The sequence below is a fragment of the Diplotaxodon limnothrissa genome, linkage group LG6 (genome assembly GCF_057381915.1).
Source record: "Diplotaxodon limnothrissa isolate DT_005_m linkage group LG6, D_limnothrissa_male_GT1.1, whole genome shotgun sequence".
In the NCBI taxonomy this organism is placed as follows: domain Eukaryota; kingdom Metazoa; phylum Chordata; class Actinopteri; order Cichliformes; family Cichlidae; genus Diplotaxodon; species Diplotaxodon limnothrissa.
This window is the reverse complement of record NC_140601.1, coordinates 13,784,816-13,801,757: the sequence shown is the minus strand read 5'-3', so window position 1 is coordinate 13,801,757 and position 16,942 is coordinate 13,784,816. Positions and strand designations below refer to the sequence as shown.

At 39.3% G+C, this 16,942-nt stretch overlaps 1 protein-coding gene across 2 annotated transcripts in view; it reads right to left on the bottom strand.

Moving 5' to 3' along the window:
- Positions 1–8,407: 8,407 nt before the first annotated feature.
- The window catches only part of LOC146630256 (perforin-1-like), an 84,524-nt gene continuing 75,989 nt past the window's right edge, over positions 8,408–16,942 (bottom strand). The window contains exons 1-9 of one of the 2 annotated variants that reach the window (XM_085356828.1): positions 14,819–15,088; positions 14,650–14,729; positions 13,527–13,572; positions 12,904–13,043; positions 12,670–12,808; positions 12,508–12,588; positions 9,328–9,824; positions 9,113–9,206; positions 8,408–8,617 (exon numbers count right to left, since the gene is read on the bottom strand). In XM_085356828.1, the coding sequence (XP_085212954.1) occupies positions 8,408–8,617; positions 9,113–9,206; positions 9,328–9,824; positions 12,508–12,588; positions 12,670–12,808; positions 12,904–13,043; positions 13,527–13,572; positions 14,650–14,729; positions 14,819–15,088 (1,557 nt within the window). Of the gene's footprint in view, positions 8,618–9,112; positions 9,207–9,327; positions 9,825–12,507; positions 12,589–12,669; positions 12,809–12,903; positions 13,044–13,526; positions 13,573–14,649; positions 14,730–14,818; positions 15,089–16,942 lie in introns of those variants that run through there. The other variant, XM_085356827.1, reaches the window with a different exon arrangement.

Genomic DNA, 16,942 nt, shown 5'->3' with positions numbered 1-16,942 from the left:
CCTCCTCTTTCTTGGGTTTCTGCCGGCTGAGGTAATCACTGAGCACGCGGTCGGTTGGGGCCATCTTCCTGATGTATTCGTGGATTTTCGTTGTCTCACCCTGGACTGTGGTACTGAGACTCACCAGTCCCCGGCCTCCCTCCTTCTGCTTAGCATACAGCCTCAGGTTGCCCGACTTGGGGGGAAACCCTCTATGCGTGGTAAGGAACTTCCTTGGCTTAAGTGGCTTCTATCTGCTCCTTTGACCAGCTTATTATCCCAGCACGGTACCTGATCACAGGCAGGGTGTAGATATTCATAGCCTGGATCTTGTTCTTACCGTTCAACTGACTCCTCAGGACTTGCCTAATCCTCTGCAGGTACTTGGTGGTTGCAGCCTTTCTAGCGGCCTCTTCATGGTTCCCATTTGCCTGTGGGATCCCCAGGTACTTGTAACTGTGCTCTATGTCTGAAATGTTGCCTTCTGGTAATTATATCCCCTCAGTTCTGACTACCTTCCTTCACTTGGTTACCCGACTACACTTCTCCAGTCCGAACGACATTCCAGTGTCATTGCTGTATATCCTGGTGGTGTGGATCAGTGAATCGATGTCTCGTTCACTCTTGGCATACAGCTTGATGTCATCCATGTACAGGAGGTGGCTATGGACCGCTCATGTTTCCCACTTTGAGAGCAAAGGAGGCATCTTCAAAAGCCTTCTGCATCTGAGTTAAAGCAGAAACATACTCTAAGCCATTATCCAAATAAAACTCATACATCATCAGCACATGTGACATGCATCTACAGAAAGTGAAATCAAAAATATTTAATTAATTCCATTTTTTAGAAAGCTTGTTAGTGCTTAGTTATAGCTTGGCTGTATGTGCATATTTTCTGCTGCAGATTTAAACACACCAGTTTAGGGAGACATGGGTGCATAGAATCGGGTCGGGTGCACAGGAGAGGTGAAGAGGAGAGTGTCAGGGGAGATGTGCAACAGAACGAGAGAAAACATTTTTATAAGATGGTAAATTGGGACACTGGAAAGTTAATTACAATGACCATTGTGGCCTCTGGCAGCGGACTCTGTGCTTGTGCTGCTAGACCTCAGTGCAGCAGTCGATGCTGTTGACCATAATATTTTATTACAGTTATTAATATTTATTAAATGGAGAGTTATCTTTACACACTGAGTTTAATTATGGAGTTCCACAGGGTTCTGTGCTAGGACCAGTTCTATTTACCTCATACATGCTTCCTTTATCATTAGAAAGGATAGAAAATATGGACCAAATATGGTTGTTTCATGGGTACCTGCTCTATCATGCTGTGTTTTTTGAACACTGTGACACAAATGCGAGATCAAATTTTTTTTATGTGAGTACACAATCCCATTGCATAACATCAGCATTTTTTATATACACTATCAGTTAAATGTTTGAACATACCTTCTCATTTAATAGTTTCTTTTTTTCATGACTATTTACATTGTAGATTCTCACCAAAGCTTCAGAACTATGAATGAACACATTGGAATTGAATGTAGTAAACAAAAAATATATATTTTAGAATCTACAGAATACACACTGTCAGGGCTCTGTGTGCAGGCAGGTGGAGAGGAGGATCCAAGCGCAGGACTCCGACACTGAACTGTAACTCAAACCTCAGCTTTATTGCTGGCATAAAACAAAACATAAACTGAGCAATGCAATGAACGTGAACCACTGCCACAAAAAACACACAGGCATAATCTGAGGGTACAACACAACACCAAGCACGGGAAAACACAGGGCTTATATACACAGGGTAGTAACGAGGGAATCGGCAACAGGAGGGCGACACAGCTGGGAGAGATCAGGGCTAATGAGACAGGGGGAACAAAGCTGCACACACTAACATAAGACAAAGACTTTCACAATAAAACAGGAAACATGAATCACAACTCAGAGACACGGACTCAACACAGAGAGACAGACAGAAAATGACACATGGAACTGAACTGTAAGTGAAACCACAATTCCTAAAACATGGATAACAGAAACATGAAACTCTAATCATCATCATCATCATCATCATCATCATAACAAGAGAATGAGAAAACAATCCAAAACACCAAGATAACTGAAACACAAAGTACCAGAGAAACATAAAGAATAATCCATGATGCAAAATTAAACCAAAACATAATAAACTCAAAATACTGGGTCCAATGGACCCAGAACCGTGACACACACACTTTGCTTTGATCACTGCTTTGGACACTGTTGACATTCTCTTTTTTGGAGAGAGGTAGTCAGTCTGTAGATGAGGTAGGCACCAGAAATGGTTTTCCAACAAGTTCCCACTCCATCAGTCCTTCTTGGTCAAACAGCCCTTACACAGTCTGGAGGTGTATTTGGGTCTTGAAAAATAAATGATGGTTCAACTAAACGTAAACCGAATGGGATGGTATGTCACTGCAGGATGCTGTGGTACCCATGCTGGTTCAGTGTGCTACTGTTCAACTCCCCAACAGTGTCACCAGGAAAGCACACAAAGACAAGGGGTGGAACCAAAGATCTCAGATTTGGACTCAGAAGAACAAAGCACAGTTTTCCAGTGGTTTTAATGTCCATTCCTTGTATTTCTTGGCCCAAACAAATCTCTTCTACTTGTTGCTTTTCCTTAGTAGTAGTTTCTTAGCAACTATTTGACCATAACACCTGATTCGTGCAGTCTCCTCTGAACAGTTGATGTAGAGATGTGTCTGTTACTGGAACCCTGTGTGGCATTTATCTGGGCCCTAATCTGAGGTGTTACTAACTACAATCTCTGAGACTCACATGAATTTATCCTGTGCAGCAGAGGTGACTCTTGGTCATCCTTTCCTTGGGTGGTACTTATGTGACCCAGTTTTGTCATAGCACTTGATGGGTTTTGCGACTGCACTTGGGGACACACTGAAAATTTTACCAATTCTCCAGATTGACTGACCTTTAGTTCTTCAAGAAATGATGGACTGTCACTTTTATTCACTTAGCTGATTGGTTCTTGCCATAATATTAAGTCTAACACTTTTCATAGGGCTGTCAGCTGTATACTGCCAGGCACACCTGTGAAAGTGAAAACCAGTTCAGGTGGCTACATCATAATGCTCATTGACAAAAGACCAAGGGTTTGCAGCGCTGTCAACAAAGCAAAGTGTGGCTACTTTGAGGAATCTAAAATATAAGACATATTTAGAGTTATTTATCTTTTTTCTCTTTGCTACATAATTCCTCATATCTTGCTTAACATATTTGATGTTTTTAGTATAATGTAGAAAGCAGTTAAAAAAAAGAAAAATAATTCAATTCGAGTCTAAAAAGAAAAATGTTTTTACTTACCTGAGAGAGCAGAGTCAGGTGGAAAGCTAAGGAGTCTCGAAAACACTGGTGCCAAACTGAAATCCTTGTGTGCTTTGAATAAAGCACTCAAAAAATAAAATTGGGTGGTTGTTACATTTATAACTTGTAATTTAAACAAAACAACTGTTTATATGGTGAACATCATTATATTGTGTAGGATCTGCATGAAATTCAGCCACTTTAATATGAGATGATATAATCTAGAAAGAGTGGTTAGTAGCCTGGACTTGCAAAATTCACGAGATCACACAAGATTTCAAACCACGGGAAATCACTCGTGTTATAAGAGGCAGAAAAAGAAAAAAAGTATTGCTATTTATATTAGTTTAACATGTCAAGGACAAAAATATAAATAAAAATCTGTATCAAGCCTTGTAATCAGTTATTATGTTAACCAGACTAGACTTTGTTTACTGACTCCAAAAAATATCATTTTAAACTTATTTTAAAAAAATCACGGAAAGGATTTCCATGTTAATAAATGCCTTTCTAGGATTAAATATTTTTGTTGGACTAAAATAATTTGAATGGGTTGGATCAACTCAATTAAATACAGTTGGACTTAACTGCAAAAAATAGGGTTATTCATCATTAAATAATTAACTTGGTGCATAATGCTAAAACAAAGCAATGTAATCATGCTGGAATTCTATAAACTCTACAAAAGAAACCAAATTCCAAGAAATCCAAACACAGAAATGTTTGCACAAATATGTGATTATGCAAAGAGGTCCCTACCAACCAACCTCAGATCTCCACGCATGCAAACATGAATACACATGACTTTGCACACAACCAGAAATGAACTCCACCAAAGGAACCAAAATTACGAAATCCAAACACAAAAATGTTTGCACACACATGTGATTATGCACAGAGGTCCACTCTACTGACCAACCTCAGATCTCCACACATGCACACATGAACGAAAATACATTTGAACACAAACAGAGACAAAACTCAACCAAAGGAACCAAATTCCAAGAAATCGAAACAGACAAATGTTTGCACAAATATGTGATTATGCACAGAGGTCCAACCCGACCAACCAACGTCAGATCTCCACGCATGCAGACATGAATGTTCTAACATTTGCACACAACCAGAAATGAAGTCCACCAAAGGAACCAAATCCTAAGAAATCCAAACACAGAAATGTTTGCACACACATGCGATTATGTGCAGAGGTCCACCCTACCAACCAACCTCAGATCTCCACGCATGCACACATAAATGAAAATACATTTGCACACAACCAGAAATGAACTCCACTAAAAAAACAAATTCGAAGAAATCCAAAGCCCCAAATCTGTTTCAAGATGTCGCCACGGGAGAGGCTGCCAGTTACAGGAGCTCTGACCAACTTCCATTCTTTTAAATTATTTAATAATAAAAAGTAGACAACAACATACAGAGCAAGAAAAGAGCGTATGGAAAAGGATGTAACTATTGCAGTGTTTACATTGTATTAGATGGAGGAGTTGTACAGGGAGATGGCCACAGGCAGGAATGATTTCCTGTGTTGTTCAGTGGTGCTTTTTGGTAATCTCAGTCTCTCACTGAACGTGTTCCTGTGACTGACCAGCATGTCATGGAGTGGGTGGAAGGTATTGTCCAACATTGTCTTTATCTTGGACAGCATTCGCCTCTCCGGCACCACCTTGAGAGAGTCCAGCTCCATACTCACAACACTACTGGCCTTGCGGATCAGTTTATTGAGTCTGTTGGCATCAGCAACCCTCAACCTGCTGCCCCAGCATGCAACAGCATAGAGGATAGCACTGACCACAACAGACTCACAGAAAATCCTGAGCATTGTCTGACAGATGTTGAAGGACCTCAGCCGCCTCAGAAAATACAGATGACTCTGGCCCTTCCTGTAAAGTGCAGTAGTGTTTTTTAACCAGTTCAGTTTATTGTCTATGTATACTCCAAGGTATTTATAGTCCTCCACAAAGTCCACGTTGACCCCGTGGATTGAAACAGGGGTCAAGGGTTTCCTGGGTCCTAAACTCCACAATCAATTCCTTGGTTTTTTCCACGTTGAGCTGTGGATGATTGTGCTCGCACCACGTGACAAAGGAGTCGACCACAGCCCAGTACTCTGACTCGTCACCCCTGCTGATGCATCCAACCACCACAGAGTCATCAGAAAACTTCTAAAGACGGCAGGTCTCTGTGCAGTGGCTGAAGTCTGTGGCGTAGAGGGTGAAGGGCTACATATCTCAGACCATGAAGATTTATACCAGGGTGACATGAGCTACCTATGTGAACTATGCGGGGAACCATGAACTGGAACTAGGTGGAAAAACTCAGGGAGAGGGTCATGACTCAGCAGGGAAGATCAGTGGTACTGGAATACAGAGAGAAGAGTGTCAGTCATGGCGGCGGTTGGTCTGGTAAGAGGAGTAATTAAACTGAGAGTGTCTTGCAGGTTTTGCAGGTGGAGGCTGGCGTGAGGGAAAGGCAGTCAAAGTGGTCTGGGTGAGTGTACAGAAGTCTAATTTAACAAATTTGCACTCAGCTTTGCAGTCTCAGATTTTGTAGCTGTCCTACGTATTTGTTTAATATGCACTTTGAAGCTCATAGATGACTTCAATGACTTCAAGATTACAGGAGCTATAATTAGCTCTATGCACTGACCTCTTTCTCTCTTTTATATATACATGCTTGATTATTTGGCTCACTGCTGCTGCAAGACCGGGGGTGGTCTGCTTGTCTCCACCCCAGAGCAAAGGGAAACATCTACTGGGTCCGGGGGCAGATTGCCCCTCTGATACCTGGACCAGGGGGTATAGAGTATGTTTGGGGAGTGTGAGTGTGTGTACAGTGTTCATTTCTGTTTGTCTCCATGTTGGGCGAGTGCTGAATATTTTTATATGTGTGCATGATGGTGGGAATGCATGTTTGTGTCTCTGTGTGCCTGTTTGTCTATGTTATGTGTCAAGTCGCGTCTTAGACTCCACCGCTCTGGAAACATCTTAGGCCCCCCCATGATGTGGGGGCCAATCTTCCCTTACCACACGCCCTGCCAGTGGCTGATGCCCTCACCTGTTAGTAAAAAACGAGTAGATCTTGCTTGCTTTATTGTCTTTGTTTTTGCCTGTCCCGTTCGGCACTGTAGCAATCACAATTATTGTCTGAGGGCCAAGAAAAATGCCCAAAAGATTTATTTTCCCAAATGCCCAAATGGATCATTACATCTTTGCCATACTGGTCCACTTGATTGATCTTTATAATGTGTGTGTGTGTGTGTGTGTGCTCTATGTGTGTGTGTGTGTGTGTGTGTGTGTGTGTGTGTGTATTTATGTATGTATTTATTTATAACTTTTAAGTTATTACAATCAGACATGACCGGGGATAGGAACGGGAAAGACATAGACAAGAGAAGTTCAAGAAAAGGAGAGGGAAAGAAAAACAGGGGGAGAGGGACAGTGAGAAAAGACACAAAAAATCTGCTACATCACTTGCCATGCAACACTCTGCAGCATGGCGCTGCAGCAACATGCCAGCTACGCCAGAGTGGACCGCCCCTGGGCCCAGAGCCCCGAGGTCCTAAGCTGGGTGCTTCTGCCGGCTGCTTGGTAGGGCCTGGCGCCCGTGGCTCTGTCAGGCCCTGCCACGCAGCCTCAGGGAGTCAGCCAGTACACATCCGAGCACCCAGCCTCAGACACTGAGTGGAAGATCTACTTGATTTTTTACTGTGAGCCGAATGGTGAATTTTACTGTTAGAAGCAGCTTTGATGGATTTGTGTTTAACTTGGTAAATAAAACAAACAAAAAACATGGAAACCCCGGGGCCCGCTGGGGAACTGGGAGAGTACTATTGCCATTAGCACCAATGTACATCTACCTCTGCATGTCATGACTACTCTATTACTTTGCAAGCTTCTATCGATAGTGTCAGCTTTGACTGGAGGCTTTAGCTGAACTAAAAGCTACTTTGCTGCTATTTTGAATGATACTTCCTTCTCATCAATGTGCCTCACCAGCAGTGTTGTAGAGCTACATATGCTTCTTCAAATTGTAACTTGGAGACAATTATTGTCAGTCACTATAATATATATATATTTTTATAGTAAAAAAATAATGCAGCTGGGATGCAGATACACACACATACACTCACACAACATGGATTCCCTTATAATTAGGTTTATCTGAAAATTAGTTACAGTAAAACAGCAACAGTACACGTATCTTTTATTTATTTATTTTTAGTTTGTGGCAATGATTTTTTAAAACATTTTAAGAGTAATAAAAATCAAAAACATTATCAAATCCTTTTCTTGATTTGCAAATGAATTAAGCTATTTTAAGCTGTATAAAAAAGGTAGTGGGTTCATAGTGTAATATTTTACAGTTTGAGAATGGGAGGAGACACAAATTCCTCAGGGGTGCATCAGCTCTTTGTGAGTAAGGGAGCAGCCACAAGAAGCTACTAGGTGTAAAAACGTATTCTGAGTACTTCTTGTAAGAAATTACCATCAAAACCTGTCGTTACTCACCACGTTATAATTTTGAGGGTATATAACTTCATTCATACACATTTTAAAATCACCAGATGCTGAATTTAAAAATAATTTCCCCAGAAATTCCTACTTTTTAAAATCTGTATATCCAGACAAATGCACTTGTGTTTGACCTGCCCACACTGTGACATGAAGTATAATAGTCTTTTGTTTAACAAATATTATGTGATATTTTCTTGTTGTGTTATCACGTTTCTTTCTTTCTTTTTTTAATTTAACATTACCGTGCTTTTTTCATTTGTTTGAGAAGGTAAAAAAAAGGGTTACATGTATTTGACAAACTGAAATCAAGTATAATCTGAAAAAAATGAAACTACATATGTATATAAAATATAAAAAATAACTGAATGACAAATGAAAAGAAGATCAAATAAAAAAAAATGGATATGTACGATATATATACGAGGAAAATGAAAGAAAAAACCCATCAGTCATGTGACTCTTATGTGATCAACAGATTTATCACAATTGATTATAGGAGAAAGACATGCAGCCCCAAAATGCATTTCTCATTATGGAGATGGTGTATATTGGTGACACCAGGCTCCTGTGAGATGTGAGTCGCAGGTCAGAGTGGTCTTGAACTCATAGCTGCCACTGTCAGCTGAACAGGAAAATATACGTGTCCCCTGAGTTGGACGCCGGGAACATGATCCCAGAAGATCATCATAGAACAGATCCTCATCCCATAATTCAACATACACATCACTGTGTGTGTCCACCTTCATGAGAAAAAAAGCATTAAAAATAGGATTTAATATACTGTTGTCCTACAAATAATATGCTTGAGATTTTGTACCATATACAATAGTGACAATGGTAATTCACATCTAATTCATAGAATGTAAATTCTGGTAGCACTGTTGTGTTTTTGATATATATGTCATATTGTTACATATTTTAAATAAGGAGGAAAATGTGCAGTAGCAAGATTTGCATTCAGTACTTTATGACACATGGTTGACATTGTTAAAGCATTCATATTAACCGAAATCATTACCTTAAATTGTTTAAATATACCTGATGAAAGAATTAGTTCTGCTTAAACTTAACCAAATGGAAATAAATAACCTCAGTTAAAGAACAGCTAAAGTTAACTGTATATAAAAGATGTAAGTAGCCCAAGTTCTAAAAATTGAAATCAGTACATCAAACCTGCAGTATTAAAATTCCTTTAATATGATCCTTGATCTTATATGTAGTCAGGGTTCACTGACCTGTCCAAGATTAAAATAAGCATTCCATCGGGGATAACTTGATTCGATCATGCGAGTCTGATGATTGATGGAACCAAACCTCAGTTTAACATAGCTGTGAGTAGGAGAAAGACACAAAGATGAATAATATTGCAGATTTCTAAATCTCTAAATCCTAGAGATTCGGAAATCTTTAGAAAACTCTAAATCCTAATCCCTAACCATGCTGGTCTCACCTGTCAGTTGGGCCAAGATGATCTCCTTTCAGATTCCAGGCCTGGATGATTTCCACAGTTAGCTTCCCCCTCCAGGCTTGTCGAGGACAACAGTTGAAATCTAGGTTAGAATTGCCCCGCCAGCAATTTCGTTGGCTGTGTGATTGACTCACATCATTGTCTGTTATGTACTGCTCTATGGCAGCCTTCATCCCTGACTTCTTTGTGCCTTTCGGTATCAGCTGATACATTGGGCGAATGAAGTAGGAAGCAACATCTGCATGATCCTTCAGACTGTTCAGCCAGTTTTTAAAACCCAGGGAGTCATCATAGGCAAGTGAAAACTCTCCCAACCACCCATCACCTCCCACCACATCCGTATAGTGTTGGTGGAGACCAGAGCTATACCTAGTGGCAACATCCCGGTTTTCCAGGAGGTTTTTGCAAGAACCTTGGACAGCAGATGGATTCAGCTTTCCCAAGCCAATGGAGACACCCATCGACAGGCAGGAGTGTAACTAGAAGGCAGGAGAAGACATAAGATGCAGGACTTCCATTAAATAGGAACACATGCCAAAGAGAAGCGCTTGTGATGTTAGGCCTACATGTCATGGAACTTGTGAACTAAGTGTGTCACTCAAGGGTTATTGAAAATGTCCTAAAAATATCCTGGTGTAGAGCCAATTTAAAATGTAATAAGAAAGCTTTGTTTAAACAAAGAAAGGTATTCATGTCTCATTGTTCTGGTTCTCTCTGTATTATTGAAGGTTCTTTACCTTACAATAAACACAGTTCCTTGAGACAACTTTTGCTGTGCTATATAAATCAAACTGAACTGAGCTTCTGTCACTGGACCTTTGTGCAGTATTGGCCAGTTGTGGCTTTCCTCCCAGAGGGTACACAGTGTGGTCAATTTCCCTGTGCCTGGTATGGTAACTTATTTTTCTTTGTCTTTGTCTTTGTCTTTTTGTATTTTCTGTTTGTTAATGCACTTTATTGATATTTGTTAAAATGCAGATGTTACAAATTACTTATACATGCATTCAGTGTTGAAAATTTTGGCAATGCTAACCATCACATGATTTCTTGTAAATTATGTGTACAGATCCAGATCCATACTGTTCATATTATTCCTAAAAAAGTAAAGTGGAAACAATTTGTAGTTGATCGTTAATTCGTTAAGTCTTTAAAATGTCCGCAGGTGTTTCTCTCTCTCTCTCTCTTTTTACCAAGTCCTGATGCCTGTTTCGGCTAGGAGGAGGCAAGAGTGAAATCACCATTCACCTGATTTACGCTATTCATGCCCACTGGCAGTTGAGAAATTTGAAAAACAAACTTGGAAAAAAAGAGAAAGGAGAGATAACAATGAAGAAAATGTCAAATATAAGTAAGTAAGTAAATGTAAGTAATCAGCAATTTTCAAACAGCAGTCGGTTGGATGTGTCTTTGTCACAGGTGGAACTAGTCAGGCAAGTTCTTGTCACAGACAGTGGGGAGCTGACGGTGTGTAGAGAGAACACTGGATCCAAATGCAGACTAAAACGGAGCGTGAAACGTGACTTGGACAAAAAGTGAGCCGTTTCTTGTGGCTGATAAGAACAGTACACAAACAAAACAAAGGCGAGTGGGGCGAAAACTAAACTAGAACCTAAACTGGAGAAATTAAACTTTGATTACTATGACAAAAACATGAATCAGAACAGGTGCATGTAGGAAAATATGAATATAAACATGAATCATGAACTACCTGAAACTTGACATGACATGAAAGAAAGAACACAGAACAACAGGACAAAGACTGAAGGAAACACACAGACTAAATACACACAGGAGGTGATCAGGGGAAGTGGAAACACATGGGGAAACAGCTGACACAAATGAACATAACAACGTCACAGGGGAAGAGTAAAACTAAGCACATTGAACAAAGAAACACGAAACTTTCAAAATAAAACAGGAAACATAGCGAGACGTAGACATGACAACCCAGAGTTTACAATATGAAACACGTGGACAAGAAATACAAAACAACTAGCACAGAAGGCCTGGGTAAAACAGACTAAACTAAAATTCACAGCCAATTAATAATAATCCCAACCTCCACATTATCTTCAAAATATAACAAAAGAGATGAAAACCAACTGAAACTGCTGGGTCACAGAACCAGCTGCTGACAGTTCTCATACAGAAGTGGCTAAAATACACTACATTTCCAAAAGTATTCACTAATCCATCCAAATCATTGAATTCAGGTGTTCCAATAACTTCCGTGATCACAGGTGTATAAAATCAAGCACCTAGGCATGCTACAAACATTTGTGAAATACATGAAAGTTTGGTGGAGGGAGGATTGTGGTGTGGGGTTGTTTTTCAGGAGTTTGGCTCGGCCCCTTAGTCCCAGTGAAAGGAACGCTTGATGCTTCAATACACTAAGGTATTTTGGACATGCTCCCAACTTTGTGGGAACAGTTTGGGAATGACCCCTTCCTGTTTCAACATAACTGAGTACCAGTGCAGACAGCAAGATCCATAAAGAAATGGATGAGTGAGTTTGGTGTGGAGGAACTTGACAGGCTCACACAGAGTCCTGACCTCAACCTGACAGAACCTTTGCAATGAATTAAAGCAGAGTTCTCATCTAATACCAGTGTCTGACCTCACAAATGTGCTTCTTGAAGAATGATCAAAAATTCCCATGAACACACTCCTAAAACTTATGGAAAGCCTTACCTGGAGAGTTCAAGCTATTATAGCTGATGTCATAATGAACCCTATGGATTAAGTATGGGGAGTTACTCGGGTTGATATGCATGTAAAGGCAGACAAGCAAACACTTTTGGCAAAATAAGTGTTAAAAGGTGCCGTGTTTATGGTTGTTGTTGATGTTGAAAATGGCAGCGACAGAAGCTAGAGGTTTTTCAGGACAGCAGAGAGAGCTCCTGATGGACTGTGAGACAATTATAGAGATAAGGTACAATGGTTTCTTTCACTTTGGTCAGTAGAACAACTGAGAGAATATCTTTTGGAAGGGAATAAGCTCCTTGCATTCATATACAAATGCAATAAGAATGATGTCACTATTCAGTTGTTGCCAAAAAACCAAACAAAAACACAACTATTTAGCATCCCTTATGTTCTTATTCATATGGAGTAGAAATATGCAGTCTGGTGACTGTGTGCAGGCAAATGTTTTTCATGTACCTCATTTGAGGAGAATCCGTTTAGTCTGGACAAACAGGTTCGTACAGCTGTGACTCGTCTAAGACGGCCACCAAGACGAACCTGTAATGTAGCACAAAGTTTTAATAAAAAAGTGTTTTTACTCCTGAAATAATCTAATTAACAGTGTTTCTGTGTTTTAACCTTGCGAATGTAATGTGTGCCGTAGGTATCTATGACCTCGTTGTACTGATCTCTGGTGGAGGAGTTATAGCGACTTGGCAAACTGGCCACATCCCTGCTGAACTCAGAGCTAAGAGTCGGTCTGCTTGATACCCGGTAACTAGATAGAATGAAACTGATTAGTAAATTATTAAAAACTGAAATTATATATTGTTAATCTAAACTTGTGGTAATGCCAGGATTTTCACAGCTAACCGATAGTGAGTACAGGTGACCGTGTGTGTGCTGAAGGAGTAGTGGTCCTCTTTGGTCTTTTTTGTAGCAAATGCATATGCCATGGAGTGTGTTCCTCCAATCCCCACGCTGGTAGATATGGGATTTATATTTAGTCCAGCCTGATAAATAGAAATGTAATTTCATTACCATTTTTGTTTTTAATAATAGTCAATGTAATGTAAAAGTAATAGATAAAAGTATTAGATATAATAAATACTGTCTTATTATTCATTCACTCAATTACTTTGAATATAATACTTTTTTTCTCGGGATCAAAAATATTAAATTGGAAATATTAAATGAAATAATGAGACAAGGAATTCATATTTGTATCACATTTACACAGCTCAGTGAGCCAAAATTTAATCAAATCAGCCCTTTTGATGAGAACTTGCACACTAAGGTTTTTATGTTATTACAGTCTGTTTGATTCAGTGCACATTTCACTTGTAAAAGAAAAAAAAAAGAAACGAATCAGCATGCAATGTTGCTTACAAATTTTGCATTTCTATTAGTTTTAATAACAAGTAATTACAGTAACAGTATTTTGTAGTTTCAAACAGTAATTTTGAAACAAACAGTAAGTGCAAGATGCTTCCTACCTTCCAGTCGTGGATGTCCTGATCAGTGTTAGAGTTAAGTAGTGAACTGTGAACACAATTTGAAGGAGAAGAATTACTTTTTATTTACTTGTTTCATTTCTTTAAATTTTTTTTACAGTCAAGCATGGAGGGGAACCATTATGTTTTGGTGATGTTTTGTTGCTAAATGCTGACTTCACCAAATTTAGGGGCCAATGGATTTTATTTACCATAAAATCTCGGTCGAGAACCCTTTTCTGTCAGCCACAACACTTAAGGCTCGTCATGGATGGGTCTTCCAACATGCAAAAGAAGCATTAAGGTGATGGCCAAGCCAATCTCCAGACCTCAGTCCTATAGAAAATGTGGAGGGAGCTGAATCTTGGAGTTGCCAAATGACGGCCAAGAAATCTAAAGGATTTAGAGAATTTCTGTAGTGTGCCCCAGCAAATAAATATAAATTCAGTGTATGTAGTGAGATGCTGTTTCTATTCTATCAGACTGTTGTTGCCAGTATCCCCTATTTTACTGCCCTCAGCTTTTTACACTGTGATGGGAATGCAGTATGGTGAGTAAGAATAGTATGTGGCTGCACATATTACTGAAGAAGGCTGGCTTATTAATGGGCAGGACTGTGGATTCACTGGGAATTATTGTGGAAAGGTGTATGGAGAAAAAATACTAGTCACCCTCTCCATAATATTTTGAAGGGTCAGAGATGTAAACAGCAGGCTTCTTCTCCTAAGCAGTGTAGGACAGAACACATTAGAAGTTCTTTTGTTCCTACTGCTATGAGATTTCAAAATGCTGATAATCAACACAAGAAATTTGTGACCTGGTTATCACTTTACCTTCCAGTATTGTAACAATTCACCCATCTTTGTTGTTTTATTCTACAGTTGAGGAAATATCATTTGATCCTTTTTTGAATATTAAAAAGTTTACTCACAAAGAAGTTAATAGTCTTTCATTTTGTTGGTGTTTCCTTTTAATGGAGAGAGACAAAGTGCCAACCAGACATCTAAGAAAAATATGTGTCTGTCATGGCTAACTGGTATTGTGACAGACTAGGTGAAGTAATGAGATGACAATGATCTCTGGGATGAAGTCCTTTCAGCAACAAATATACTACACTATACTGTACCTAACAGTGGTGTGTGCACTGCTGGAGATATCGGTTTTGCATTGGCTGATTGCACGCCAGTCGACAACAGAGGCCGGCAGCTGAAGATAAAAAAACAGAACACCATGATTAAGATGTGCACATAACCTATCTACTATAGTTTGCTGGTAATCACAGTTTATCCATTTACTTTTTGTAGAGTTTTGTTTTGATTGCGGTTGGTGCAGAGAGTACAGGTGCCATCTGGTTTGCGGTACGTAGCTACATCAATCATGTAGGCTCCTTTTCGGAGCAGGGTGATGACATCAAATCCCTCCCCAATCAGGTTGTGGCCTGGTACAAATGGAGCAGACTCACACTTGCTGTTGTTCACTGTCATACAGGAAAGAACCGGGGAGTTCCATGACAGAAAGAGAAGGAGGCTCAGGTAAAGAGGAGGTGGGGTTGGACTGGAGCGCATGGCTGAAGTCAAAGACAAAACAGACAAAATGACAAAAGTTTTGCAAACAGGTTTTGTCTGGGTATCACAACAGGGGTTATCAATTCTCTTTATTTTAACTGTCACTGGTCTGACTGAGTCTTGCATACCTCAGTCAAAAGGAACAAAATGAAGCCATGAAAAATCCATTAAAAATTATTGGTAGCACTTTCTGTTACAGCTTGGAAATAATGTGGTATTGGTGAGGTCCTTCGTCAGTGACCAAGCACTCTGTGCTTACTCTGCTAGACCTCAGTCCAGTGTTGAACACTGTTGAGCTTAATATTTTATTACAGAGACTGAACACTTAATTACAAAAAATATTAAATAATATCAAAGTAGTTCTTGTACATCAACAGAGGTTATAGCTAATAGCTAAGAAATATGACATTGAACTTTATGTAGCTGACCAGAAACTGGAGACGATAATGTGGAAACAAAATCTTGCCTATGAGGCAAAACCCATTACTAATAGTTTAGCAATATATAGGCAACAATATGACAACCAGATTTTACCAAAATGGTCAAATCTGTGCATTAGAACTTTTGTATACTGACTTATGGTAGTAGCCCACAATAATAAGGTAATATTGGTTTATACTTACATTAGGATACTATTAACATATTATAATGCCGGCCAGCATTCTTTTTTGTTTGAAGCTAGCAATGTAAATATTTTGTTTAATGTTGTGGCTAATTGTCTAAATATGTGTGTGTGGTTATTCTGTGCAATAACCAGCAAACAGGGCTAAAAATTGCACAAACCTTTATTTGTGTAATGAAACAAAAATGATATATTGCAGTATTAAAGGGTTTGGCTCTGGGACATCACATGTGGTGACTAATTTTCAATATTATATCTGTCTCCATTCATTTTAATGAATAAAATTTAAACTTTTTATCCTCAAATTTGATAAATGCTCATTGTTGTTCATTTCTTACTGGGGTAAATTGACATGGTAATTTACGCTATGAACCTAACCTGATCTGGAGCAGGTTAGGCTCTAGGTTAAAGACAGACTAGAAACAGGTCATACCTACTGACCACTCAATTTTTCAGAAATAAACATTCTTAAAGATCTACTGAACCACTGCATGGAGAGTAGGAGTAGGACAAAAAAAGATAATCACAACCAAACCATTTTTTTCAATGGTATTAATATGTATGTATGTATGGTATTATATATTTCAATGGTATACTTATAATGGTAAGTTCCACTCACTTAAATTCAACAACTCACAGACACCTAATTCAGCAGCCTCATACACAAAGAAGCCACCACACATGCAACAAAGTCTGTTTTGCAGACATTGCAGCAGTCTCACGCTCTTACAAGTAACTCGTAGATCAGTTCTTGAAACAAATACCTTTTGACGGTCTGGAGGGCAGAGCCCAAAAGAAGAGGCCTGGTCTGTTTCACAGTAGTGATGGACATGTTCAGTTTTCTGTGTTAAACTGAGTTTAACATATGAATTGCTTCTTTGTGTGAGTGGCTGCTGCTGTGTTCCTCAATAAATCAGAAGTCAGAATTTCTAGAATACCCTCTCAACTCATATTTCCCTCACTGAAAGTCAGAGCAGCACCAGCATTACTAAAATTGTTAACTTTTAATCTGTACTGCCACTGTTGTGCATTTTTGACTCACTAAATAAGACATATGCAGAGGACCATATCCATGAATGCACTTTTAAAGTGCAAAAAAAAAAAGATACCTGAATGGTTCTGCCAAGAATCAAAACAAATGTTGTTTTTCTACAGTTCTACGTCCACAGGTTGTTGATTTTGCAAAACTGAAATTGTTCTGTTCAGTAGGGGTGGGTGGATCAACCCAAATA